This window comes from Balaenoptera acutorostrata, chromosome 8, assembly GCF_949987535.1.
Source record: "Balaenoptera acutorostrata chromosome 8, mBalAcu1.1, whole genome shotgun sequence".
NCBI lineage: Eukaryota > Metazoa > Chordata > Mammalia > Artiodactyla > Balaenopteridae > Balaenoptera > Balaenoptera acutorostrata.
In genome coordinates, this window is record NC_080071.1 from 83,730,561 (window position 1) to 83,757,764 (window position 27,204).

The 27,204-nt window shown below is 40.4% G+C and overlaps 1 protein-coding gene across 3 annotated transcripts; it reads right to left on the reverse strand.

Moving 5' to 3' along the window:
- Window positions 1-1,045: 1,045 nt before the first annotated feature.
- SLC19A3 (solute carrier family 19 member 3) lies at window positions 1,046-25,213 on the reverse strand. 3 transcript variants are annotated; one of them, XM_007166709.2, is made up of 6 exons: window positions 25,134-25,213; window positions 9,569-9,720; window positions 6,494-7,304; window positions 4,744-4,936; window positions 3,135-3,276; window positions 1,046-2,098 (listed from the first exon to the last, which is right to left on the reverse strand). In XM_007166709.2, the coding sequence occupies exons 2-6, from the start codon at window positions 9,716-9,718 to the stop codon at window positions 1,940-1,942; spliced, it is 1,455 nt and encodes a 484-aa protein (XP_007166771.1). In that variant the 5' UTR covers window positions 9,719-9,720; window positions 25,134-25,213; the 3' UTR covers window positions 1,046-1,939. The 3 variants fall into 3 exon arrangements, with proteins under 3 accessions (XP_007166771.1, XP_007166772.1, XP_057407534.1); XM_007166710.2 differs by lacking the exon at window positions 25,134-25,213 and adding an exon at window positions 24,693-24,871; XM_057551551.1 differs by lacking the exon at window positions 25,134-25,213 and adding an exon at window positions 21,550-21,639.
- Window positions 25,214-27,204: the final 1,991 nt, after the last annotated feature.

Genomic DNA, 27,204 nt, shown 5'->3' on the forward strand with positions numbered 1-27,204 from the left:
ATTGTATCTTTTCCTTCTTGTATGAAATGCTATCTTTATCATAGTCTAAAATCCCATATGAATTAGGGACTATTTCAGAACTTCCTACTCTGTTGCATTGGGCTGTCTCTTCATGCTGATTATGTTACTGTAATTAAGCATTTAGAGTAGGATTTTATTCTCTGCAAATAATTTAATCTCATTTTTCCACTTAAAAAACATTTTCCTCGTTCTTCTTTGTTAATTTCCAAATAAAGTTAGAATCACCTTTACTAGTTAAAAAAGTATTTTTTTTCTCTGGGATAGGATTTAACATATAAATTTATTTAAGAAGCCTGATGTCTTTATATATTTTTTTCTTCCTAACCAAGAACAAGGTAGGCTTTTCCATACGTTTAGGTGTTATTTCATAATCTCCAAAAGTGTTTTCAGGCACATTTATATATACCTTACACATTTATTAAATTAGTAAATAGATTACATGTAATCTTAGGTATTTTATTTTTATTCTACTATAAATGTGGTCTTTTACTCCCATGTATCTTCTAAATGGTTGTTGTATCATGAAAGCTTTTGATTTCTATTTACTTACTTTCTATATTACTAACTCACTTTTTAGTTGAGACTCTTGGGTGCATACTTGTAGCCTCTGGAATTGTGATGGTTTTGCCTCTTCCTTTCCAACTTTTGACTTTTCATTTTTTTTTCTTGTCTAACTGTGTTGGCTATATCTTCAGGACAATAACCGAGAAGGATAACAGTGTTCATTCTTTTCTTGCTATTGATGTAATTAGTTATTAGTTTTCTCCACTGTATTGGCTTTTGGACTGAATTTTAATTTTTTGTCCAGAGATTGAATTTTGAGATTTGGAGAAAAGTCTATTTGAAACACAAATCTTGAATCAGCATTCATTATTCCCAGTGGCAGACTGTTCAATGAGATTTTTGTTGAAGATTCAAATGACAGATAAACTCAGACAATTTTCAGTACAATTCACCAAAAAATCAGAAAGGCTCTTTAAGATTTTTGCACAAATTTATTTTATTTAGCACAATCTCTGTCATCTAAAAATTAGGTGTTTCCCCCCCATCAGTGTTTTCTTATTTACTAGTACTTCTAGAAATCCCTGAAAATTTCTACTTAAGTTTTTCTGTTTTAGGCAGACATCACACCGACATGACATTAAAACACTTGTCTGGGGTCATGATAGAAGAAAGCTCATTGCCTCTCCTGGGGCCACTGGGAATTGGCATGAATGTCATTCTGTGGCCACACAGGAGTGTCTGGAGTTATTCCTGAGGTAGAGTTTCAACGACAAAGCTCAGTAGAGCACAAAGTGAAGAGTAATGATGAAAAAATTAAGTGGTTATATTATCAAATAATAGCTTGTGAATAATATTGTGTTATCAGGAGAGAAAAGGATTCCTTAGAAATGGGATCAAGCCTTATAATTCTCTCAAGGAATTGTAAGTTTTAAAGACATATACTTAATGGAAGAAGAAGGACAATGGCTCATGTGACAAAAAATATCCATTGTGTTGCCTGTTTTGGGTAAAGTAAAACAAATATCTAAGCCAAGCAAGAGGGTCACTTCAGTTAGTATTTCTGCTCACAAATGGGGAATATCAAACTCTAGGATGGCTGGAGTTTTCTCATGGTTTGTTTCCATGCCACTTGCACGTCCTTACAAGCAATCAAAACCAGAATTTTCCAGTCATTGCTATTCACTGGGGTTCCCCAACATAAGCTGTTTAATTGAGATGGTATACCTGAACAGCCGCATCCAGTTCAGCTGGGTACATAGCTATCTGGTCCAAAGCTGAACTTTCCTGGCTTTGAAAAGGTTCACTGGAATCCAGACTTGTGAAGTGTGTCAATTTATGGCACTCCATGACTTTGTGACAAGCAGAGTCCTTGCTCAGAGGCTGTAGTGGTTGACAGAGGTTAGAGCCTTGTTCATTAGTTGTTCTCTGGTTCTTCTGGGTGTGGCCCATATGGATTCTGACTTGTAGCAGAGCTCTGCACTGTCTTTCGGCATTTGGTTGAATAGATAATGAATATGCTTCTCATTAGGAAAATGCTAGCAATGACTGCAAAATAACTCCCATAGACTAAAAACTAGAGAAAAACAAAGTTAATTAGACACACATGAAATATGACTACCTATGTTACTGATAATACATAGTGATGCTGTTGATTTACTTGGATTAGGGTGTAACCGAGAATCAGGATCTTAATATGGACCTTTTAGATTTGCACAATACTCTCTTCTCCCCTCTTAGAAGAACCAGGCATGAAAGGGTAAGCAATGCAGTAACTAAGAGTGTGGGCTCTGGAGTCAGGGTTGCTTGAATTCAAATTCTAGCACATGTCACCAATAGTGAAAAAAACACTAAATCTCACTGATTTACGTGTCTCTGTTTGGAGGATAGTGCAATGCTATATGTAATGTCTCCAGGAATGAATTTTCGACACTGAGGTTACTTTTTATCTGCCTTATCCCCTTTTTTTCAGATCCACATGTAAAATGTGAAATTGGACTAATTTTAAGTCTCTCAGTACTCTGAGAGACTTAAAAGGGAAGTGAACTCTGCAGCTACGTACCCCTTCCCAGTTGCATCTTAGTAAATTGTGGTACTGGACCACAGGGGAAAGAGGAGACATAAGGGGGACATGAAGGCAAGAGTGTTACCTGATGGGGTTTTACGGACCAAAGGCAAATGCTAACCTATAGTGATTACTGCTCAAAACCTACTTGGTTTTACAGTTGATAGTTAAAGGCATGGCTTATTTTACTTTATTTTATTTTTTAAGTTTTTTTTTTCTGATGTGGACCATTTTAAAAGTCTTTATTGAATTTGTTACTATATTGCTTCTGTTTTTTGTTTTGGTTTTTTGGCCACAAGGCATGTGGGTTCTTATCTCCCCGACCAGGGATCAAACCTGCACCCCCTGCATTGGAAGGTGAAGTCTTAACCACTGGACTGCCAGGGAAGTCCTAAGGCATGGTTTATTTTAAAATTTGCCTAGCCAAGAAATTCAAGAAATTAAATACTGCCAGTGGTAAGGTTGAAAAACCCTTTGAGATGACCCTTTGAGTTATTCTACATCCCCCCAACTTCGTGAATAGGAAAATGGAAGTTCTGCAGCTTACCTGAATGCTGATCGGCAGCCCCAATCCTCCCTGATCTACTACGATCACGGTTATAATGGTCTGAATCACCAGGGCAATGAAGGTGTTGATTCCAAACACCAGGGCATAGCGTTCCACACTCAGATTAACTGCGATCTGAAACCTGTCATTCAACATAGAATAAGATTTTTAATGAGAACATACATGGGATTCTTATCTTTAAAAGAAAATAGAGAAAGCAGTGTCTTGTTAACAGCACTTTTTGTCTAAATCTCCTCCAGTATAGACAAACGGGCAGAGCAAGGAAAAAATTTATACTTAAAGGCTGAATTAAAATATACTTAAAGGCTGAATTAAAATATACTTAAAGGAAATATGGCAAAATTCCTCCTATCCAATTTAATGCTTCTAGAAATTAAACCTAAATGTTCTAATTCTCATAACTTGAGAATATGGGATGCTATCTGATTTTAGATACAGTTTCACAGTGAATTTTTATGAAATTCAGCAACACCCAACCTAAGGAATTTTTTGGAGAGTTATTCTCTTTATTGTTGACTGTACTGACAGTTTCAAAGTTTGGTAGGTCAATTATTCGTTGGAAGATCCAGACCATGACTGGTGGTACAAGTGAGTGAATCTATAATTAACTTATTTTTTATAATTATATAGATTTTGAAATCTTATTACAAAGCACTTTTGAAAGACTGGCAGATATATGTTATTTATATTTCTTCCTTGGAATGCAGGTAAAGGCTTTGGGTTCTGAATATTCTTAAAATGAAAAGAAACAATGTCATCCTACCTTAACAAAATACTCGCCTTAGAAAAAACTCAAGACACGTGAGTTTGATACATTAAACAGATACCCTTTGGTGAAAAAAATGAACTTGCTTCAAGTTTCATCTCTTTCCTTTGTTTCATGATGTTTTCTCAGGGTCCACATTTCCGTGTTTTGTCAGTTACTTATCAAACATTTTTCACAGACTAAAACCCAAAACTTTATAAAGCTTTTGGCTCTACTTCGTTCATGTGATTTGAAATTCAAATGTTTCTTATCTCTTTTGGTTAATACCAAAGCATATATCCTATAGTCAGCTTTCTCTGCACTTATATATAGAACCAAATGTTTTTAATCATTAAAAAAAATGATCTCTGGGATTCATAGTTTCTTGTAATCTTTGCATCTACTTTTTTCAGTATCCAACTTGCTGAGAATATTTTGTTTCATATAAAAGTACATGCCTGGAATTACTCAAGCAACTCAAGTGAAATCAGAGGTGTAATCTAAACTTAATCATTCAAAATCAAATTGATTCAAAATCAAATTATATTACACCGTGCAAATTGGCAAACTGTTTGAAAGAAAAATCACAACCTGACAATGTATCATTGTCTTTGGTTTATGAACTTACAGAACTTGTTTTCCTTGCTGATTAATATTAGCAATATTCGGTGAGCAGTTAAGTGAAAAGATGGCTAAATTGTGTCTAATTTAATATGAAGTAGTCAACATTTAATATTGCAATTGATTAAAATCCTTCCAAAGTTCTCAAAAGAGTTATAGGAATGCAGAAAAGAGAATATGGTTTAGTTTTAGGAGTGGGAAGAAATGCTTAGTAATACTTACACTGCTATGGTGATGAGAAGCATATAGCCGGTCTTGAATAACAAATAGCCAGCATAGCATACCCATATGTTGGTCGTGTAATGCATGAGAAATAGAGAGCCTGCATTGACAACCGAGAAGATGGCCAGAGCCAGCTCTCCCAGAAGATCCCAGTTGACTTTCACAAAACCCACTGCAAAGGCAGCCAGGGCCCCTAAAGAAGAAACATTAAGGAAGATCCAACATATTGACTTTGCCCATGGGAAATATCAACATGCTCTCTTAAGAACTCAGGTCTCAGGTAATTCTGAAAGATGAACATATTGCTTTCCCAATTCGTGAAAATAGTGTGATCCACCTAAATGGGGATTTATCCATTTCTCAAGCATGTTTTCATTTGGCTACTCTCTTTAATTTCTATTCTTTTAGTCATTTAGTTGTCACACTTTTAATTAGCATCAACTACATGCCAAGCACTGTTCTATGCAGAGGGACTAGAAAGGTTCCTAACCACACACAGAGTGGGGAGAAATGATACATAAACTCAGTCACTTAATACAACATGCTCAGGGCAGGGATAGATAAAGGTGAAACAACTGCTCTGGCAGTACACCTAGCCTGTTCATATTTGCCTTTCTTTATTGTTTTCCTCAGTGATAGGTAACAGATACGTTGCATCAGGTAGTAAGTTTTAGTCTTTATTACTAATCTTTCTTAATCTTACTTCTAATCTCCATCTTAATGTCTTCAAGATCTGGCTTAATTTACTTGAGGTTTTGGGTGAACAATTTACAGAGTTTAAGAGATTGAATAATTGACAGTAATTAGGGTTAGTAATTATAGTTCTCTTTAACAAAGTGAGAGATATTTATGTTTCAAATTACTGAGATTTGATTAACTTTTCCACATATGATCTAGGCAAGAACCATACTGCAAAAGAAATAAAGTTACTTTTCTTCCCAGAATTTGGAATGTAGGAGAGATAATTTCAGTGAACTAATTCTAGTACAGTCTTGGTTGCCAGGAGTTAAACTGAAATCTCCTAAAAGGGAGAAAATAATAAAACGGACACCCCATGAGGTTTCTGAAAATTTATGTAAAAAAGGGTGTGGAAATCTCCTATTTCCTAGAAAAATACCTTCAAAGTCTTAGTTGAATTTAAGCTTCCATTAACCAGGATATAAATATTTATTGTAGAGGGAACTTCAAAGGCAGATTTCCCTCTGATATTAGAATCCTGACTCACATAATATCTTCCACTTCTGATTTAAATCTCATAACAAAGCTAATTTTGAAAATTTGTGGTGTAGAGCCTGGAATTGCTTAAAGGTGGGCACTAGCTAAAGCAAAATCTTTATTGACAAAAACCCTTCCAGTGATAATTTAGAAGTCTTAATAGTTTAGTTCATTTTCTAAAATAATAAAAACACCTTGTTTATATGCAAGATGCCTATTTTCTCTTTGATATTAAAAACAATCCTGAAAGAACAGGGGGTATTATTAACACTTTTCTTGATGATGAAATGGAATCTTAGGAATCTGGCTAGAATGTTATCACTTGGTGCTGAATTCTGAGCTCTTGAGTTACCAGTGACTGCAACACATCAAATAGAAATGTCATGTCCCTCTTTTTGCCCCACTGCCTTCTATTCCTGAAAAAGATTAATATGCCTTCTGAACAGACCTAATTTACCACTGTGGAGAATTTAGCAACTGGAGAAATGAACTTAGTGGGGGGTAGCCCATCAAAGGAAGATCAAAGTTTACTTACCTCCAAAGGTTGCAATAGCTTCTACTGCTCCATTATATATTACAGAACTCTGGCCTGGGGCCTTGTAATCCCACAGGACTTGAACATAGTTCAAAACCTGGTTAAAACCTGCTGTGGAAAAAGCCCACCATAGGGACCAGTAAAAAAGATGTTTTGAGGAGTAGCACTCCTTCAAATCTTGTAACCACTGCACAAAAACCCTCAAAGCTACATTTTCCGGCTTTGGGCTGCTCCACTGGCCATCATATGGGTTCCCTGAAACAGTGAATACTTGTCCAGCCGGTTCGTGATCCTTTTGAGGTTCCTCTAAGACAGCATCCTTTCCTGGTGGCTTTGGAGGAGCTTCTTTGCTGGGTTTTGCATGAAAAAACATGCTCTTCTTAGGCATTGGTAGGAAAAGTGAGAAAAGGAAGGCCATGGAAACAGAGGCCAAGGATAGGACGTTGAGGTAAAAGTATGATAGGTTGGCCAGGGATACCAAGAGTTGGGCCAGCACTGAGGCCACTGTGTAGGCCACCAACGTGGCACTCCTGCAGTAGCCGCTCACTTTCTGATAGTGCTCTGGGCTGACCACGCTGTAAATGTAGGCATAGTAGGCCACCTCGGTGGCGGAGACCATCCCATAGAAGAACTCTACAACCTGCATGGTCTTCACTCCTTGGCCAAACAAGAGCAGCAGCCAGGTAATGATGAAGCTAATCCCTTGTAGGACGATGACTGGCTTGTAGCGGACGTAATCGGTGAGGATAAACACCGGGAGAAGCAGCACCAGATATGAGTATGTCCACACGGGGAAGATCTCATTTGTGATCTGCAGAGTTGAAAAATGGATCCTGTGACCATGAAGCACCAGGAAGTGAGGAGGGCTACCTTTCTCAGATTTGTGTATTACTAAGGTACATGTCGCTTGCCTGATACAAAACTCTGCATCCAATCAAATAGGGTATTCTTCATATTATGAGAAAGCACAATAGAAAACTGATGTTCAAGGAAACCAGTAGGAAAGGAGAGCTCCCCGCTACCCCCCCCAAAAAACCCACTTCATATACTTACATGCATCTCAGTAGGAGAATATATTGGCTTAATGTGCAATCTGAACTATATTAAATTTATAATAGCATGTACACTAGAGCCCAGGCATACCTCATTTTATTGTGTTTTGCTTTATTGTGCTTTGCAGATACCGTGTTTTGTTTTGTTTTGTTTTTTACAGATTAAAGGTTTGTGGCGACCTGCACTCAGCAAGTCTATTGACACCATTTTTCCAACAGCATTTGCTCACTTCATGTCTTTGTCACATTTTGGTAATTCTTGCAATATTTCAAGATTTTTCATTATTATTATATTTGTTATGGTGATCTATGATCAGTAATCTCTGATGTTACTATTGTAATTGTTTTGGCTTTTTTTAGCAATAAAATATTTTTTAATTAATGTATATACTTTTTTTAGACAATGTTATTGCACACTTAATAGACTATAGTATAGTGAAAACATAACTGTTTTATGCACTGGGAAATTTAAAAATAATTTGTGTGACTTGCTTTATTGCAATGTTCACTTTATTGCGGCGGTCTGGAACCAAACCTGCAATATCTCTGAGGTGTGCCTGTAAACTAGTTAAAAATTGTTCAACAGACACTTGTGGGTTTTTCAGGCTATTAAAAAGTACGATTCTCTTCTTGTTCAGAGATTAACAACACTAGATAAAGCAGCTACAGTGTTAGAATAATCCAGCAACCTTTATCTTTATGTGATTCATCATTATGACAAAAATCTCAGCCCTTGCAAGTCTGGATGAACACACACATGAAGACAGCACAGAGTAAATCATCTTGCAGAATTATGGTGTGGGAACAAGCAATGCATTTCATCTCCTTCCTGGCCAAATTTGCTGGGCTCCCAACCTCGTTTCCCTCCAATTCTACTGATTTGTCTCTGCTTACTCAGTTCTGGTCTCAGTTTAATATGGGTCATCTCATGGATTTAGTCAGAAATACATAGCACCTCAAGGTCCATTCACAGAAAGGACTGAAGAAGTTGTTGATCTTTGGGGCATGATGGGTACAGGTGCAGGTCAGCTGCATTAGACTTTGTTCTGTGCCCCCTCCCTGCTTTCTCCAGCAACCTCAGTGGGTTCCCGTTTCAATGACAGGGGAAAGTTCAGTGATTTGAAAGGCTAATGTAACTGCGCTGCACCTTTGAGGTCCAGCTGGTCCATAGTGGTTAGGGGAAGCAGACCCCTGGGGTTCACTGGTTGATTCTGGACATCTATCTGTTGTTTGCTTTGTCTTAATAGTGACATGCTTCCATCTGGGAAACTTTGAAACAGAGTTGCCCCTAAGTGATTTTACACTACGGCAGAATAAGCTTGCCCTTCCGTCCATACCACCTTATCACCAAATAAAGCAGCATCAGTGAGCCTTTCAGGTGAAGCCACACACTCTACAGTGTTTTCTTAGCTATGGCTGGAGACTATAAAACCAGTCCAGGGTAATTCTCCAACTGGGTCAGTGCACTTTCTTGTTGTACTTGTCATAAAAAAAAAAAAAAAAAAGGAGGTGGATACTTTGAGTAAGAGAATTGGGACTTCTGGGGAAGATAAAGCTGGGAGATAAAGCTGTTAATGTCTCACCTGCTGATAAATAGTTTTTCAAAACTGAGTTAGTGTCCTAAAGAAATGCTACAATTTTTAAACAGATTCTGCTTATACCCCAGCAGGCTAAAAGTTTATTAGGACTAGATCTTGTGCCTGGCATTGATTTTATTTTAGGATTAGTATAATAGAATCAATGAAGACTTGACATGTTCCCATGCATTTAGCTTAATGTTAGAAGTCTATAAAAGTGAAAATATTTATTACACATGCAATGTGTTTTGGTTTCCCATTTTTGCAAGTGTGAGGAGGAAAGAGTAGTTTGAACAGTTCTATAAAATAACACATACTATGAAGATGGGATTCATTGAGGTCAGTGTGTTAATCTTATTTCCAGTTGAATGAAAACCTCACTCTAGGTCCTTGTTCGAGTCCTGTAAGATTAAACCACATCAAGATAAGTATGTATATTAACTCACCTCTTCACTGGTCAGGTTTTTATCTGGCCCAGATAAATACAGCATAAGGAAGGGTTCTGAGGGTCTCATCATGGAGAAAAATCCAAGCAGGCAGAGGATCACAGTGGGATAAATCCAGGAATGGCTCGCTGAAGTTTGGAAACAACTCATGGCTGATCAAATGGAAACAAAACAAAAATTAACTGATGTTTATTCTTTCTGGCATCCTGGATGTTATGAAAAGCTCATTTCTAAATGTTTAATGAAAAGACAAAGTTTCATCCATCGGAAGCTGACCTGAAAAGGTGAGTGATGAATAACTGCTTTCAAATATTCCTTAGGAGAATCAGTCAACCCTCCTTTGCCAACAAACTTCTTACTCATTATTGCTGGGGGAAGAGTCCCACCTCTCTAGTGCACTCCGTCATAAACATGGTAATAAGTAGCTACTAATAACTGGTAAACAATGGGCCAGTGGATGTTTAAAAGTAAGTAAAACATTGGCTAGTGAATTACTGGTGTATAGGCATACCTCAGAGTTACTGCCGGTTTGGTTCCAGACCACTGCAACAAAGCAAATATTACAATAAAGCAAATAGCACACATTTTTTGGTTTCCCACTGCATATGAAAATTATGTTTACACTGTACTGTAGTCTATTAAGTTTGAAACAGCATCATGTCTAACAAAGCTATGTGCGTACCTTCATTAAAAAATACTTTATTGCTAAAAAATGCTAACCGTCATCTGAGCCTTCAGCGACTCGTAATCTTTTTGCAATGTTAACATCCAAGATCACTAGTCACAGGTCACCATGACAAACATAATAAAAATGAAAAAGTTTGAAACATTGTGAGAATTACTGAAATGTGACACAGAGACACGAAGTGAGCAAATGATGTTGGAAAAGTGGTGTTGATAGATTTGTTCCAGGCAGTGTTCCCACAAACCTTCAATCTGTAAAAACTGCAGTATCTGTGAAGGGCAATAAAGTCAAGTGCAATAAAACGAGGTCTGTCTGGACATGACCTTCTAGGAGGTCAAAACCAAGAGAACAGAGACTGAGTTGGTCAAGGCTTCCTCTGTCTGCACACTTTATTTTGCACGGAAACTTCTGACTCAGAAATCTTAATACACTGAATGTATTTATTTACACCTTTTCCCTCCATCAGACGCTCCCATGCTTAGTATTGTGCTTGACACATAATAGACCTCCAAGTTATTTTTGTTAGGTATCTATGATCTGAGAATTTATAATTCTTCAGTGAAAAAATTAAACTGGATAAAGCTCTGACTTGCCATCTTTTCCATATTTCCCCCCTTTTCCATCCTGGTGCTAACTCTGGGCTGGGAATAGAAGGCGTCACGTCTTAGACTGTTATTCCGCTTTTCTTTATGACTGGGCCCATCTCATCTCTAAGTCTGAAGTTTCACACTACTCAGTGGGGCAGGTAGCTCATTAACAGTTCATACTCAGTTCATACTCTTTTCCTAACCCAGAAATAAAATTGCTTGAACTTCAAATTTCAGACAAAAACTCATTTATCACTGCACAGAAAAACAAGAACAACAAAGCCCTTATTTTATGGTGGCCACGTTTGAAAACATCTTGCTTTTTCATGTGGATTACAATGTGCAACGGGAAAACTCACTCTCATGCCTTCATATTTTGGATCAAGCTTTACTTTGTAAAGAGGACACATTTTTTGGTGGTCTTGGGCGTGGTTAAGTTCTCTGAGATAAGTCCTAGGAAAGAAACGAACCTGCTGTATGATGTTTTTCTGTATCTAATCTAACTAAATCCTCATCATAACTATAACACACAATAATTTCCCAAATTCCCAGGTGAGGATATGGGAGATCCAAGATGTCCAACAACTGGCTTCAAACCACATGGTCAAGATTTGAATCCAGGTCTTCCTGGCTCCCAGCTCCAGGGTCCGGTAACCTGCTCCACTTGGCCTCATTCTGGTGGCCTTCTTCCTTGGCTGCTGTTATTAACCGAATGACCTCCTCTCCCCACAGGGAAGTGCTTTTAGGAACACATTCATGCTGAAGAGTATGGCTTAATACCCAGAGCTTCCAGGGGCAATTGCAGGTTGAAAGTGGGCCAGAGAGAGGGGAGATGACGCTCGCTCCAGAAGAGCAAGTCACCTGGGTGGGGTGGGAGCTCTGCTAGGGGCCGAGGAGGTGGGGGACCTGCTGAGTCACACCACTGGCCTGCCACCCACCCGACCCATTCACAAGATGGTCCCAGACAGCTGCGTGGTCCCTCTCTTAAGTTAAATCAGTTTGTTTCTGTCAACAAAACCCTTGATGAGGCTGCGCAGAGATCAGGGGAAGGATATGGATACGGAAGTGGATTACAACAATGTGAGCAATGTGACAATGTGAACTTCTTGCCAAGAGCTTATGGGATCTGACGGTCCTCCACCTCCTGCCTCAGCCTAGAATGCACGGGATTTATCTTCTTCCTGAGTTGCTACCAGCGTTCGTGAGTAATGTTCTTATAGAAAGGGCTATCCTGGGTGGACAATTACTGAGGCTTGGCCATCTTTCGAAGGGTAGTCTTAATGGGGTGACATCTGCTGATGCTACATCTAGAACATTCTCTCCATCTGCTGACCATGGATTGTGCACTAACTCCACAAGTCATTGTCTTCTCTGTGCATCTCGGAGACCTAGGACTATGCCCGTGGTCCCTGGGCTGCTAAGAGACCCCTGGATCATCTATCTTTGCATCTGATAACTGTCCTCCCACCCAAGTATTCATACTGACCAGGCCCAACCCTGCTTAGCTTCCGACATCAGGTGAGATGGGGTGCATCCAGCGTGCCAGGGCCATAGACAGAACTGTTCTAATAGTGCTGCCCCATTGGATTTAGTTGGGAAGGTCAAGCAGAGAAAGACCATATATGTAAGCAGGAGGGCAGAGCCTTTTGTCTGTTTGGGTCATTGCTCTATCCCTGTGCCTAGAAGAGCTCTCCACACAGTAAGTCTCGTAGAAGGAAGGGGACGAACCTCTGCGAAGCAGGAAAGCTCTGTCTGGATTTCCTGAGGGCCCTTCCTAGTAGCATCAGGTAAAGGCCAAGGAGGTTTTCAACTGTACAAGCACCTTGCATTCAGTTGCTCGTCTGTGAAGTGGGATAACAATCTACCTGCATGTGTGGACTTTTTGCGGGCACCAAGGGCTTGGATACCTGGAAGAGGCTTGGCGCCTTGCTGGGCACAGAGCTGCTGCTCAGACATGGCATTTTCCCTCCGTCTGCTCTCCACGTGGCAGGCCCCACAGTGATTCGGGCTTAATGAGCAGAAAATGAGGGAGGGTGTCTGGCTTTAGCTGAAAACAACTGAGAAACACCTGGGTGGGGGGGTCATGCGTGAGCCCGAGGGTGCTGGGCTTCCTTCCCTCCTCCTTTTCCAGCCCCTTCCCACAGAAACAGACACATGCTCCAAAGCTAGTTTTTCTGCCAGAGAAAATGAGAGAAGGCATCTAAGCGAACAGGAGCAGGAGTCCTTCGACCGAGGAGGACTGAGTAGAGTAGCTGGAGTTTCCTGGTTTAGCTGCAGCAGGAGCTCCTAGACCCTTTCAGAGACCCTGTCCCACCTGGTGGCGATGCTTCAGCCTCCAGGGCCACGGCCCCTGTCCCCGCCCGCTGCCTGCTGCCCCCCCGGGAGACTCTGAGACTCTCGGCTGCTGATGTCTGGCTGTACTTCTCCCTCCCCCAACCCCCACCCAGGGTCTCCTCGTCAGGCACTTGCCTCACTGCATAGCCCTTCTCACTCCTGGCCAGTTACTGAGACTGTGAACTTGACTCGCATCATCATCACCGGGGGTTTGGTGAAAATACAGCTTCCGGGACTCCAGCCCTGAAGTGTGATTCAGTAGGCACAGTGAGGCCTAGGCATCTGCATTTATAGGCGCTGAGTGAGTCTGATGCCAGAGGCCCAAGAACCCCTCCTCCCTTATCCATGCGCTGGGCTGAGCAGCTCCATGCCACAGTGTGGTGGGGGAAGTGGAGGAAATCATCCAGGGAGCTTTCCCACACCTACACCTACACCTATTACCCCCAAATTCTCTGCTGGACCTCTAGGCCCTGGAGAGTCCAGGACGGGTGGAAGAATCCTCAGGGGATTCTGACGATTCAGATAAGACTCTCCAGCCCTGCCCCACCCACTATCCCCTTCACATGCACACAGCACTCTGTCTGTGACGTGTTCTGTCCCATCCAACCTAAACTGCTTATCCGACAGTGTCTGTGTTCAGCCCTGAACAAAGCACCACGGCTCTGGCTCCTTCAGTTACCACAGCCATTAACATATATTTAAATATGCATACATATTTTTATCATACATTTATATATATTATGTTAAATTATAATATAATGTTAATATATTTTATTATATATTTATGTCATATCAAATTATATTATATATTTATAACATATATTTATATTATATTTAATATATTTATATTATATATAAATATAATTTATATATTATAAAATTTATAAATTTATATATTTATGTTATATATAATATAGTTTATATATTACATAAGATATTTATATATATTTACATATTACATATAAAATACAATATATTTATATATAATATGATATATAATTAATTATAATTATATATTATATAATACAGTAATGCCCAGCTTATCAATGGTTCAACTTAGGATATTTTGACTCTATGATGGTGCGGAAGTGACATGCCTTCAGTAGACAGTGTACTTTGCACTCTGAATTTTGATCCTTTCCCAGGCGAGTGACACGTGGTCTGTCCCATCCCCTCCCGTCATGCTGGGCAGCGGCAGCCTCCACTCAGCCAGGCGATCAGGGTGAACAACCGACACACTTACCACCTTTCTGGATCCTGACAACCATTCTGTCTTTCACCTTCAGTACAGTATTCCATACATTACATGAGACATTCAATACTTTAGTATAAAACAGGCTTTGTAGTAGATGATTTTGCCCAACTGTAGACTAATGTAAGTGTTCTGAGCACGTTTAAGGTAGGTGAGGCTAAGCTATGATGTTTGGTAGGTTAGGTGCATTAAATGTATTGTTGACTTAGGATATTTTCAACTTCCGATGGGTTTATTGGGGCCTAACCTTAACCCTTGTAAGTCAAGGAAGATCTGTATACAACATATTATATATAAAATTTACATAAAATTAGGATTGTTCTGAGGATTAGAGACAAATAATTATATAAAGCAACTATATAATAGATTTTATATATATATACATGGCCCCCAATTTCTCAGACATGGGAACTGAACCTCCCCAGAGCTCATGGCCACTCAGCTAAAAAAGGTTAAAGCTGAGTTCAGGGTTGGGTCTGTTGGCTCCAAGTTTACATCTTACTTTTCCCTGGGGGGTAGATGCCTCCTACTTCCGTGGCATCATGCCCACCATCTCGACATTTTCTTCTTCTCATTTCCTTGCCAGCTACCCCAAAAAGCGCTGTCAATATGGGCTCTAGGATTCCAACCGAACAACCTGGGCCCCGCCCAAATCCTCTCTCTCTCTTACTGGAGAAGCCTGAGGCTACTGGCCTCACGATGCTTGGAAGCACTGGCTCTCATCTTTTGTTTTTATCTTATTGAGGAGATGCTGCTCTTTCTGTCATCATGACTATGACTATGATAATCAAATTACTTATGCAATTTCTTTCTACGATTTTTACATTTGGAAAATTATTTTAAAATTTTAAATTGAAGTACAGTTGATTTACAATATTGTGTTAGTTTCAGGTGTACAACAAAGTGATTAAGTTTATATATATATATATATTTTTTTTTTTTTTTTTTTTTCAGATTCTTTTCCATTATAGGTTATTACAAGATATTGAAAACAGTTCCCTGTGCTATACGGTAGGTCCTTGATGCTTATCTGTTTTACGTATAGTAGTTTGTATCTGTTAATCCCATACTCCTAATTTGTCCCTTTCTCCTTCCCTCTCTCTTTGGGTAACAGCAAGCTTGTTTTCTATGTCCGAGTGTGTTTCTGTTTTGTATATACATTCATTTGTATTATTTTTTAGATTCCACATATAAGTGATATCATATAGTATTTGTCTTTCTCTGTCTGATTTATTTCACTAAGTATAATATTCTCTAGGTCCATCCATGTTGCTGCAAATGGTAGTATTTCATTCTGAGTAATATTCCATTGTGTATATACATACCACATCTTTTTTTTTTTTTAACACGTTAACTTATCCTTTCTTCCTTCCTTTCTTCCTTCTTTCCTTCCTTCCTTTCTTTCTTCCTGGCTGCACTGGGTCTTCGTTGCTGCACGCGGGCTTTCTCTAGTTGTAGCAAGTGGGGGTTACTCTTTGTTGTGGTGCGCAGGCTTCTCATTGCAGTGGCTTCTCTTGTTGTGGAGCACGGGCTCTAGGTGTGCGGGCTTCAGTAGTTCTGGTGCGTGGGCTCATTAGATGTGGCTCGTGGGCGCTAGAGTGCAGGCTCAGTAGTTGTGGCGCACGGGCTTAGTTGCTCCGTGGCATGTTGGATCATCCCGGACCAGGGCTCGAACAAGTGTCCCCTGCATTGGCAGGCGGATTCTTAACCACTGTGCCACCAGGGAAGTCCCATACCACATCTTCTTAATCCAATTGTCTGTTGCTGGATACTCAGGTTGCTTCCATGTCTTGGCTATTATAAATAGTGCTGCTATGAACACTGGGATGCAGGTGTCATTTCGAAATAGCGTTTTCATTTTTTCCAGATATATACCCAGGAGTGAAATTGCTGGATCATGTGGTAGCTCTGTTTTTAGTTTTTAAGGAATCTCTACACTGTTTTCCACAGTGGCTGCAAATTATTTTAATTTTTCTTTGACAATTTTGTGAAGTAGATAGAGGAGGTGGTATTGTCCTTGTTTTACATATAAGGAAACTGAGGGCCAGAGGCAATAAGATTTGTGCCAGTTTTCACATTTAACCAACATTAAAACCTGAACTTGGACTCAGTTTTTCTAATTACAAGTTCAGTAATCTTTCCTCTTACACTGTGTTGAGAGTGCCTGGCTATATCCTCAAAATTCCAATTCAAATTTATTTTAGAATAGTGTTTTTCAGATTGTCAGTATCAAAAAATTTTAGTGGGTTGCCAACAGGATTAAAAAAAAATGTTTCAGAAAAACATTAAATATCAAAGCGCACTGCAGAGTATGCCTGTTTTTTCCAAAACTTCTGTTTGGAATATATCATACAGTTGACCCTTGAACCACGGGGGGTTAGGGGTGCCCATTTTCCTCGCAGTTGAAAATCCAAGTATAACTTATAGTTGGCCTTCTGTGTCCACAGTTTCACCCTATCCATGATTCTGGATCTGCGGATTCAACCAACCAGCTTGTGTACTACTGGCGTATTTACTATTGAAAAAGTCTGTAGATAAGCAGACCTGTGCAACTCAAAACCATGTTGTTCAAGGGTCAACTGTATATATATATGGCCACACTGTACATTATATTACTGTGGATACAGCCACTGCGTTAGAAGTTTCAGAGGAAAGAATAAGACTAAATATTGAATGACATCCCTCATAAGCACACCTGTTTACGTCATCATAGAACACCTATTCTATCTGGAAGGACCACAGCCTTCAGGGCAACGCACCATTCTGGAACAGGCTGGTTTTTTTGCTACTTTACCACTTATCATTCCACCTGAACCCCATAAAATTATCCTCCTCCTAAAGAGTACTCTAAGCTTCCCTTTGCTTCATTGAATCTATCCTGAGGACATGAATCAGGTTGATTTTCTGAGTTGGCACTTTTGAAAGAAGATGTTTTCCTTTCCCCTTTCTGCATTTTCCAAATAAAATAATCCTTTCCAAAGTTGCTCCTGTGGCAGTAATTCTCACACATTACTCACATGCTCCATCACCGTTTTAAAAAAGGTATGAGGACACTGTGCGGGCAATAAGTTAAAGGAGAAAAAAAAAAAAAAAGGGACAGTCTCCAAACAAGTCAGCCTATCGGGCTACCGTGACTCGAAATCTACAATGAAGACGGCGCAAGTAACACGAGCGGCTGTGTGAATCAGCAGAGATTTGGAGCAGCTACATCTACCATAGAGACGCCCTTGGTGGCCTGGGATGCCCTGCAGCACTCTTCAGAGGGCGAACTCCAGCTGACACAGCAGACGGAGCAGGTGAGCGCTGAGCTTTAGCCTCTGCGTCACTCCTGAGCCATGGTGGCCCCAGGCAGGTTGCAGTCTCCCTGCTCCGCCTACCCCGCAGGCCAGACCCAGCTGTGCTAGCTGCACACACAGGGGGCATATCCCACGGGCCCTGGGCGTACACTGCCTGTGCACCACTGGGGTGACCAGCCAGCCCATGTGACCTGGAACGAACCCCAAAGACCACCAACACCTTTGCTACGGGAAGCGACCCACCTAAATTACTTTGGGATCTATGTGCTCCTTTCTCTTTTTGCTGGCAGGGGGAATAATGATTTTTTTTCTTTAAAGTCCACAGCCGTCCCACCAGGGATCCTTCATATTCTACTGTAAAGTCTTCAGCGTCTCTCAATCTCTAATTTGGACCTAGTCCTAGAAGGTCCCACATTTTTACTGCTGCTTCCCTTTCTTCAGGGTATGTGGAGACAGTAACCTTCTTAACATAACAATGCCCTTCTAATCTGAATTCGTTTTGAGGTGCTCAGAGACTTTTCTTCATCTCCTAAAAAAATTAAGATTTACTTTCGACTATGATCAAGTTGGGCTGGTTGTTTCCATCTGCCTTGGAAAAATTTCTTTCTATGCAACCTTTTACCTGTTTTTAGTGTCTTGGTATCAGAGTTCAGTTTTTCCTCTCCTCTTTTATTCCAATAATTACTATGTTGTTGACTTTTTCCATTTCTTTTGTTCTTTAATCACATCCTTAAATCTTTCCAACTGGTTTCAGGCCAACACTCTTTTCCATATGAATGTGCATAGCTTTAGGAATAATCCTAAGTGTTTCCCTAATTTATAATATCATCCCTGAAACTCCCATTTTTCTTATATTGACTGCAAAAGAAGTTCATTTGTCATTATAATTCTATGGTATGGGGAAAATAAAACTTTTTTTTAATGGAAAGCAAACAAAAATATTGACTTTGTTGCCAGGATCCCATTTTGAGTGAGTTTCAAGGTTAACCTAGAATGCACATTTCCTGGTTCCTCTACCAGGGAGTCCAGAGCCCTCCACTTTGCTGTATGTCCTTCAGTTAGTCTTAACTTGTAGACTCATTGTGTGAAATAAACCTTTTCCATGTTTGTGCACATAAAAATTTTCATGTATTATTCCTGTATACCACAGGGACCCATATTGGGCCTATGACAACTTGGACTTCATCTAAATTTCAGGCATGGACAGTGTCCTATTTCCTAATCCATAGGCTGTGTATATATACATAAAAATTCTTATGGCCACAAATTTCTAAATACATATTTCCAGTGGCATAGGACAGGCAGCTATGAAAAAGCAAGAACTGTAGAAATTGACGCACACCTGTAGGCTTCCTGGCTCTGAGATCTGGGTGGATTTCCTAGCTAAAAAGGACCTTAGTTGATCACATCCCCCCACCCACTCCCAGAAGATGGAATTCTGCTCCCAGAGCCAAAGTTTTCAGAGCTGCGGGGCTCCCTGAGGCAGGGGTCAAGGTGACCTGATTAGAGCAAAGACCTTCCCCCACACTGGTTTTGCAATGGTTCCCACAACAGAGGGCCTGGAGTATAAGGGGATAGGTCAGCAGAAAGGAATCATTTTATCATATCCGCTTCCACGCTTGTTTAGAAGATGCTGCCAGAACTCACTGAGATGCTAATAATTTTGAAGGAAACTATCTGGAAGCCTCGGTCTCCAGCCAGTCCCTAGCCACCCCTCCTGACTAATCACTCCATTCATCTCGGAGAGGTTGCCTGACAAGATGCCCAGCACCTGGCAAGTGGGCTGGCATAATTTGCAGAACCTTCACTGTAGTCAAAACACCTATCTCAAATAACGGAGCAAGAGATTGATAATTTAAAAGAATTATGAATCTCACAGCCTCTAAATTCCAAAGGGCTTGGGCAGCGGGGCAAGTAGATGACGTTTGCAAAAGGGTTTCACTCCCCAAGGCCCAAAGCTTTTGTAAAAACAGAGGTAGAACCAATATTTGTTACATTTTCCAAAAAAGCTCAAGCTCCCCTTTTAGGTTTTCAACACTTCCAGGCCAAGCTCCTCACCAGCTGGAAGCAAATCAAAAATTTAATCACCGAAAACTGAAACATTCGCTTTTTGCTCATTGAGTATAACAACGAATTATGCTTTTTAATCTACTTACTACTAAAATAGAAGAAAATATGATTTTGAGTAAAACATCCAGATCAAAGAGATGCAGTCTGCTTAAGTCAAGGCAAGGCAGTGCTGGAGGAAGGGCCGGGGAACGGACTCCAGGGAATCGCTTAATTACTGTCCTCTGCTGCAAAATCAGGGTTGCAGGGTGATTGCACCAGTTTCTAGTGAGCTACTGCATTTTAGCTGTGACTTCATCGTATTTAAAATGCATTTTACTTATCTCTATCTCACTCTCTGCAGAAAAACTAATTTGACATCATAAACTCTAGTATCATAGAGTACCATCTAGAAGAAAACATCTTTGTGACCTAAGGGCTGGCAAATGTTTCATTGCAGTGACAGCAAGGACACAACTTAAAAGAAAAAGAGTGATAAATTGAATTTCATCAAAAAAACCATATTTACTCTTCAAGAGATACCATTAAGAAACTGGAAAGAAAAACCACAGAGAACACTTCCCAACCACTAGAAGGTCTAAGTACAAAAACACTAGCATACCAAACGTTCACGAAGATTTAGAGCAACTGGGTTTGTACACGTAGCCTGTGAGAATGTGAAATGGTACCAACTCTTTGGAAAACCTTTTGGCAATCTATACAAGAAAGTTCAAGTATTCATAATTGCAAAAGAAAAGAAAGGGAAACAACTGAAATGTCCATTAAAAGGTGAATGAATAAACAATGCTGTATATTTAAGCAACCAATACTGATTTAATCAGCAATAGAAAGGAATGAACTATTGCAAAAACTTGGTTGAATGTGGAAAACATTGTGCTGTCCCAAAGAATCAAGACTTAAAACTGTACATTCCATTAATACATATAAAGTTCTAAAACGAGCAAAACTAATCTGTAGTGATAGCAATTGGATCAGTGGTTGCCTGGGGTAGGAGATGATAAGGGAGCGACTGATTGCAGTGGAATACAAGGGAACTTTCTGGAGTGATGAAAATGCTCTACATCTTGATAGTAGCGGCGATTACAAACTTACATTTGTCAAAATTCATTTGCATTTTATGTACATTTTATTATACGCAAGTAAACTATACCTCAATAAAGATAATTTGAAAAAACAGAAAGAATCATTGATACACGGAATAAAACAAAATAAATCTCAAATATTATACTGCCTAAAAAGAATCCAGACACAAAAAGGACACCCTCATATGATTCTACTACTGATAGAAATCAGAACAGTGGTCACCTCTGGCGGCAGGTGGGGTGGGAACTGTCTGTAAAGGGGCATGAGGGAATTTTCTGGGGGTGATGAAATATCCTATATCTTGATAAGCTATAGTTACATGGGTGTATACAATTATAAACACTCAAACCTAAAATCTATACTTTATATTGTGTATACATTATACCTCAGTTAAAAGAAATACACCTTCCGCCCCATCAGAGCATTTTACTGTGTAGGACTCCCCAAAGCCCTGGACTTTTCTTATTGGTGCAACAACTAAGGTTTTTCCAAATTCTACATCGGGGCAAGGCCTCTATTTAATCCGAAAAAAGAACATCATCTTTGAAACTGGGTCTGTCCTAGAATATTAGAATGGAACCGGTGCCCATAAATCAAATCTAGGACAGGCCAACAAACTTTGTAAGTCTGGGCACATATAACATTCTTCAAAATAATACAGATAGAATCAGAGTTACCTGTTCCTTCTGTGCCCTGAACTTAGTCCAGTTTCCTGCCTTCAGATCCAACTTCAGCTCCTTCCTGCTGCCAGCTGCTACGAGTCGCTGTCACAATGCCCCTTCCTTTCATTGGTGTTTCAAGCCCTCCTCCTTCAGAATGGAGCTGTCAGGAGCAATGGCTTTATATGCACCAAACCTCACCCCCCTTCTGATGGCTTCATACTCTGGAACCCACCCTCTTCCGTAGCCACCCTCTTTAGAATGCCATTGACTAAAACAGACAAAGAGATTCAGATCTCTCTAAAACACAGATGATTAGGGAGGTAAAAATAACAAAACACTTCCCTCTGAGTGCTATTACTAAAGTAATCTAATTCAGTCTCTCTAGAATTTTGTACGAAGTGACTTAGAATCTAAGGAAACTATGAAGTAGCCCTCTCGCCCACCACCCACTCATAATCCTTCAGGTATCCCCCTTCCCCCAAACCAAACCTAAGTGAAACCAAAACCATGGAATCATCCCTGAAATGAAGCACACACACAACTTCAAAACTCCACACAACTTTAAAAGGTAGGGCTTCCCTGGTGGCGCAGTGGTTGAGAGTCTGCCTGCTAATGCAGGGGACGCGGGTTCCAGCCCTGGTCTGGGAGGATCCCACATGCCGCGGAGCAACTGGGCCTGTGAGCCACAACTACTGAGCCTGCGCGTCTGGAGCCTGTGCCCCGCAACGGGAGGGGCCGCGATAGTGAAAGGCCCGCGCACCGCGATGAAGAGCGGCCCCCGCTTGCCGGAACTAGAGAAAGCCCTCACACGAAAACTAAGAGACACAACACAGCCATAAGTAAATAAATAAATAAAGTAGTAAAAAAAAACACAAAAAAACCCCACTAATCTTTAAAAAAAAAAAAAAAGGTAATTAGGTCCAGATATTCAATATGCGGGCTCGAAGAGTTCTGCTTTTGGTCAAAACCACAGCAAGAGTAGATACAGGTGACCTTTAAACTATACCCTTCGAATTCCATCTTTTCACAGGTGGCACTCTTTTTTTACTTGCACAAAACATATGCTGAGGAATTAATCATCCCCTCCCAGATAGTTTATTCTCTGTATGTCTATGCTTAGATCAATCTGGTCTTAGGTGCAGCTGGAGCAATATGCCTATCAAACCATCACACTGGTGAGGTCACCCCATCACATCCAACCACTGAAATGCAGTGTGGTAACTAGTCAAAGGCACGGGGTGGGGTGGAGGTGGAGGGAAAAAGTGCTTCAAGGAAAAACTAGGCATTGTCTGAGCTATTTTGCAACTCTGCACAGTAATTGTAGTAACTCATAGGCAATGTGAAATAACTCTTGTCTGTAGACATGAAAATGAGTTTTGTCCAAGGAAGGTATAGCCTTCTTCCCCTCACCTCCGTGGAAAACCAGTTTTACCTCCATTTCAACATTCCTGATCTATAAATGTTACCAATTCTTTGGATTCTCCTTTGATCTGGTTCTAACAGCCTTACCAGTTTCCTCATTAAGGAGTTAATAAAACCTTTAACATGTGTTTATTTTTCAATCTCTATGAGAGTCATGACTATCTCTTTCTGAAAAGTATCTTTTAATACTTGTTAAGTATTCACTGTGCCTCCAGCCCATGCAAATAACCTCCAATTTATTCTTCTGAATCTAAATGATTTGCGACTAGTTGTTAAATTACCGAATGAGCTTTGATCTTTTGACATCTCACTGCAGACTACCCAGCATTAAGCTTGTTTATTTAATTTTTTTTTATTGGGATATAGTTGTTTTACAATGTTGTCCTAGTTTCTACTGTATAGCAAAGTGAAGCAGGATTCCCTGTGCTATACAGCATGTTCTCATTAGTTATCTATTTTGTACATATTTTGTTTATTTAATTCTTTTCCCTAGGTTTGTGTTTGCGGTAGCCAGTGTGGTCCCGTGGAAAGAGCATAGGTTTAGAGTCTGAAGCCCATGTTCCCCCTGGCCCCGCCCGTTTATGGCAGGCATTTAACCTTTTCCAGCCTCCTCTTAAAATGGGGATAATCACACCCACCCCATAAGGTTACTTCAGGGACTGGTCCATCTGGTTCTTGGCCCATATGAGGCGCTCAATACAGCTTCCTTCCCATCTCCCTCATGCCAGCACACATTGCATATCCAACCAGAATGAACACAGCTGGGCCCTCATAGTTCAGAGACAGTAATTTCAGAAAGGTACACAGTAGATAATTTCACCTAAACTGCTAAGGGGCAGCGAGCCAAATCAATTCATCTTTAAATACTTAGGCTTGAATTGCATTTACCATTACCTAACCTTGAGAAACCACTGTTGGTCCATAACCAATAATGACCGAAAGAAATTAGTATTTTTGTCCATTTCAGCTACCACTAAGACAGTTTGAAAGAAAAAAAAAACATGTAAGCGTACTTCCCAGCTACTGTGGGTTTGGTTCGAGACCATCCCAATAAAGCTAATATTGCAATGAAGCGAGTCACAGGAGTTTTTTGGCTTCCCAGGGCATATAAAAGTTATGTGTACACTATACCGTATCCTATTAAGTGTACAATAGCGTTGTCTAAAAAACCCATGTACATACCTTGATTTAAAAATACTTTAGTGCTAAAAAATGCTAACCATCATCGGAGGCTTCAGCAAGTGGTGGTAGTTAACATCAAAAGTCACAGATCACCATAACAAATACAATAATAATAAAAAAGCTGAAAATACTGTGAAAATTACCAAAATGTGACACAGAGACACAGAAGTGAGCAAATGTATTAAAAAAAACTCAATAAAGGGAATTATGTCTGTATTTGGAAGTCATGTTTTAAATACGTCATGTTTAAAATACGTACCTTAATGAAAACATACCTTTTGCCTTACAAGACACCAATATGTTCTGTTGTCTGGAGAAGCAAAACACTTCTGTGTATTTTTAGAAAACATTATTTCCTTCACCCTTTTCAAATTTTAAGCACTCCACAAGCTCAAACCTTTTGCATATTTACGGCAGCAACATGGACTTGATAAGTAATTGTTACACGTTTTTAATGAATTAGGTATCCTTTCCAGAAATATTATCGTAAGATACGACTGTATTATTTTAAAATTTCAGTTAAAGTAGTCTCAGTAGGGTCCCGGATCTCTTACCTTTAAAGTCCCCTTTCTTTTCCTCACTAGGATCTTTTCGACATTCTTGGATGGGGATTTGGAATTGTGCGCTGAGATTTCTTTTTAGTTAAAAGCTGTGACCATGGATGTAACTATGGGGAATGCTGGCCCTCTACCAGAATTCAGGTTTTATTTAATCTGCTTTTCCAGATGGTTGAAAGTAGCAATTCTAGCCAAACCTACTTGGGCGAGTCTCAGCACTGTGGATGGCAGAGCTATCGATCCGAGGGGGGAGAAGCAGCAGGAAGCAGCTGGCTGTCCGCCAAGGGCCCAGGGATGTAACCCAGGCCAGTCCGAACCCGCCTGCTGCAGCGCAGGTACCCGCCCGGCTCAAGCTCCCAAACTGGGGGAAGGAGTGGAGAGGCGGCCAAGGGATGAAGGTATTTCTTCAATTAATTTACCTCCTGGAGACATTCTTACCTACAGGAGGGGATTTCTGCTCGCCAACTCGCTCACAGCCCGGGATATCAAGCCCCCGGGACCAGCACCCTCAGCAATCGGGTAGGATGAAGCCGGGCTCTAAAGGTAGCAGCGGGGGCAGGGCCGGAGGCGGGGCCAGGGCGGGGCCGGCCATTCTCGGAGCCGGCGGCCCCGCCCCAAAGTTTTGTGAGGGCTATTTACAAGCTTCCAGAACCTTTGAACTAGAGGCGGGAATCCGCGGTCTGCGGGCAAACAGCTCTGTACCTGAAAAGACCAGCTGAAAGTAGTATGTTGATACCCAACGAAATAAAGCAAGATGAGCAGAATGCAGTGTCGATCATCTGCTTATAAATATGTCATTTCGTATAAATCCATTTATTCCAAGAATTTATGAGAGAGGCTCAGTCATGATCTCCATGTTGCAAATAAAGTGAGGCTGAAAGAAATAAGACTGGTAAATAGAGAAGCCTGGATTTTTGTCAGAATATCCTGGCTCCAGAGCCAATGTGTATAACCATTGTTTTTGTTTTTAAACGTGGTGAGGTGGGCGGTTTTCTGGAGCTTTGAGAATTTTCTAGTACAAATAGTCCATTTATTAAATACTTTTTATTAAGCAGAGATTTTTTAAAAAGCATTATGAAGTTCTCATTGGTTAAAATAGATTTTTTTTTAAACTTTTTTCTTTATCTGTTGCTGGAAATAGAAAACTCTCTCTGAAGATGAACACTGCTTAGTTTCTAAAGACTCCTAGTGAAAATGGAATTGATTAAAAGTCTCCCCAGGTGTCTTGGGTCACTAAGTCCTATTGGCTTAGATTTTCTATTCTCATCCTCCTGTGACTTTTAAGAAGTCTGCCTATAAATTACCAAGATGCACCACAGGAGTGGCAATGAGTAAATTGTAGGGCCCTCCCAGGGAAAACTGAAATTTTCTTAAAGGTGAGGGTGTCATGTATTCCCTCTACACATCTCCCTGAGAGACCATCTCACCTTGGACCTTGAGAAGTTTACTGCTGTGTTTCTCCGATATCTCTTAGCCATAGTCTAAGCCAGAGAGAGATGATGAGGAATTCTTTCATTCATAGAAACCTAAACATATTTGCTGAGGAGACGATGTGAGGATTCCATTCTGTATGATCCAGTGGTGGGAGGCAGGTGGGTGAGGGCATAGATAACAAGGGAGGAGCCATGTGTTAACAGCTGTTGTCTCGGGTGATGGTTCTTAGGAGTTTCTTGTACTGTTCTCCACTTTTGTGTGTGTTTGACATTTTCCATGATTAAAAAAGTTTACAAAAATCATCTGTTCATTATGAAGCTATTTCTTGAGTACATACTATGTGCCAGTCACTGCTCTAGGTGCTAGAGAAATGTCAGTGAGCAAGAGTGAGAATCTTTGTACATTCTAGTTGGGTGTGGGGTGAGGCAGAGAGAATGACAAAGGGTAAGCATGGTAAAGTCATGAATGTTATGGTATGTTAGAAAGTAGTGAGTACTATGGGAAAGAAAAAAGAGTAGAGATCAGATGAGGGTGTAGAATGATGGAGAAGAGGGCAAAGTCCTGAGCCTTGGGTACCAATGTCGGGAAAGGACCCGCAGAGAAGGCTGAATAGGAAGGAGAAAAAAAAGGGTGGGGTGGTGTGATCAGGGAGGAGGGAGAGGTCAACTGTGTCATTTGTTGCTGGGAGGCTGGATGAAAAGCCCTGTGGAAAGTGTCAACTATTCCCTTGGTTGGCTTGTACAGGAAGTGAATTGAGTGTCTCTTACATTGGTACTCATCAAAGTGGCTGCAATAATGTACCCAAAAATCTATCTGAATTGCTGATATAGGATCAATCACTGAGAAAAGGTGACCAAAGAAAACTGAAATAGAAAGCTGTGTTGTAATTGACTCTCCATTTCCCTCTCTGGTGTTGACTCCTTGAAGGCAAGTGATTGTTTAACCTCAGACCTCTAGTGCTTGGCTGAATATCTGGCCTAATACAGCACGTATTTGCTGGCTGAATGAGTGAGTAAAAAACACATAGAGTGAGGGAGTGAAGCTCTGACCGGCCACACTGGGGCTGTCAACTCTT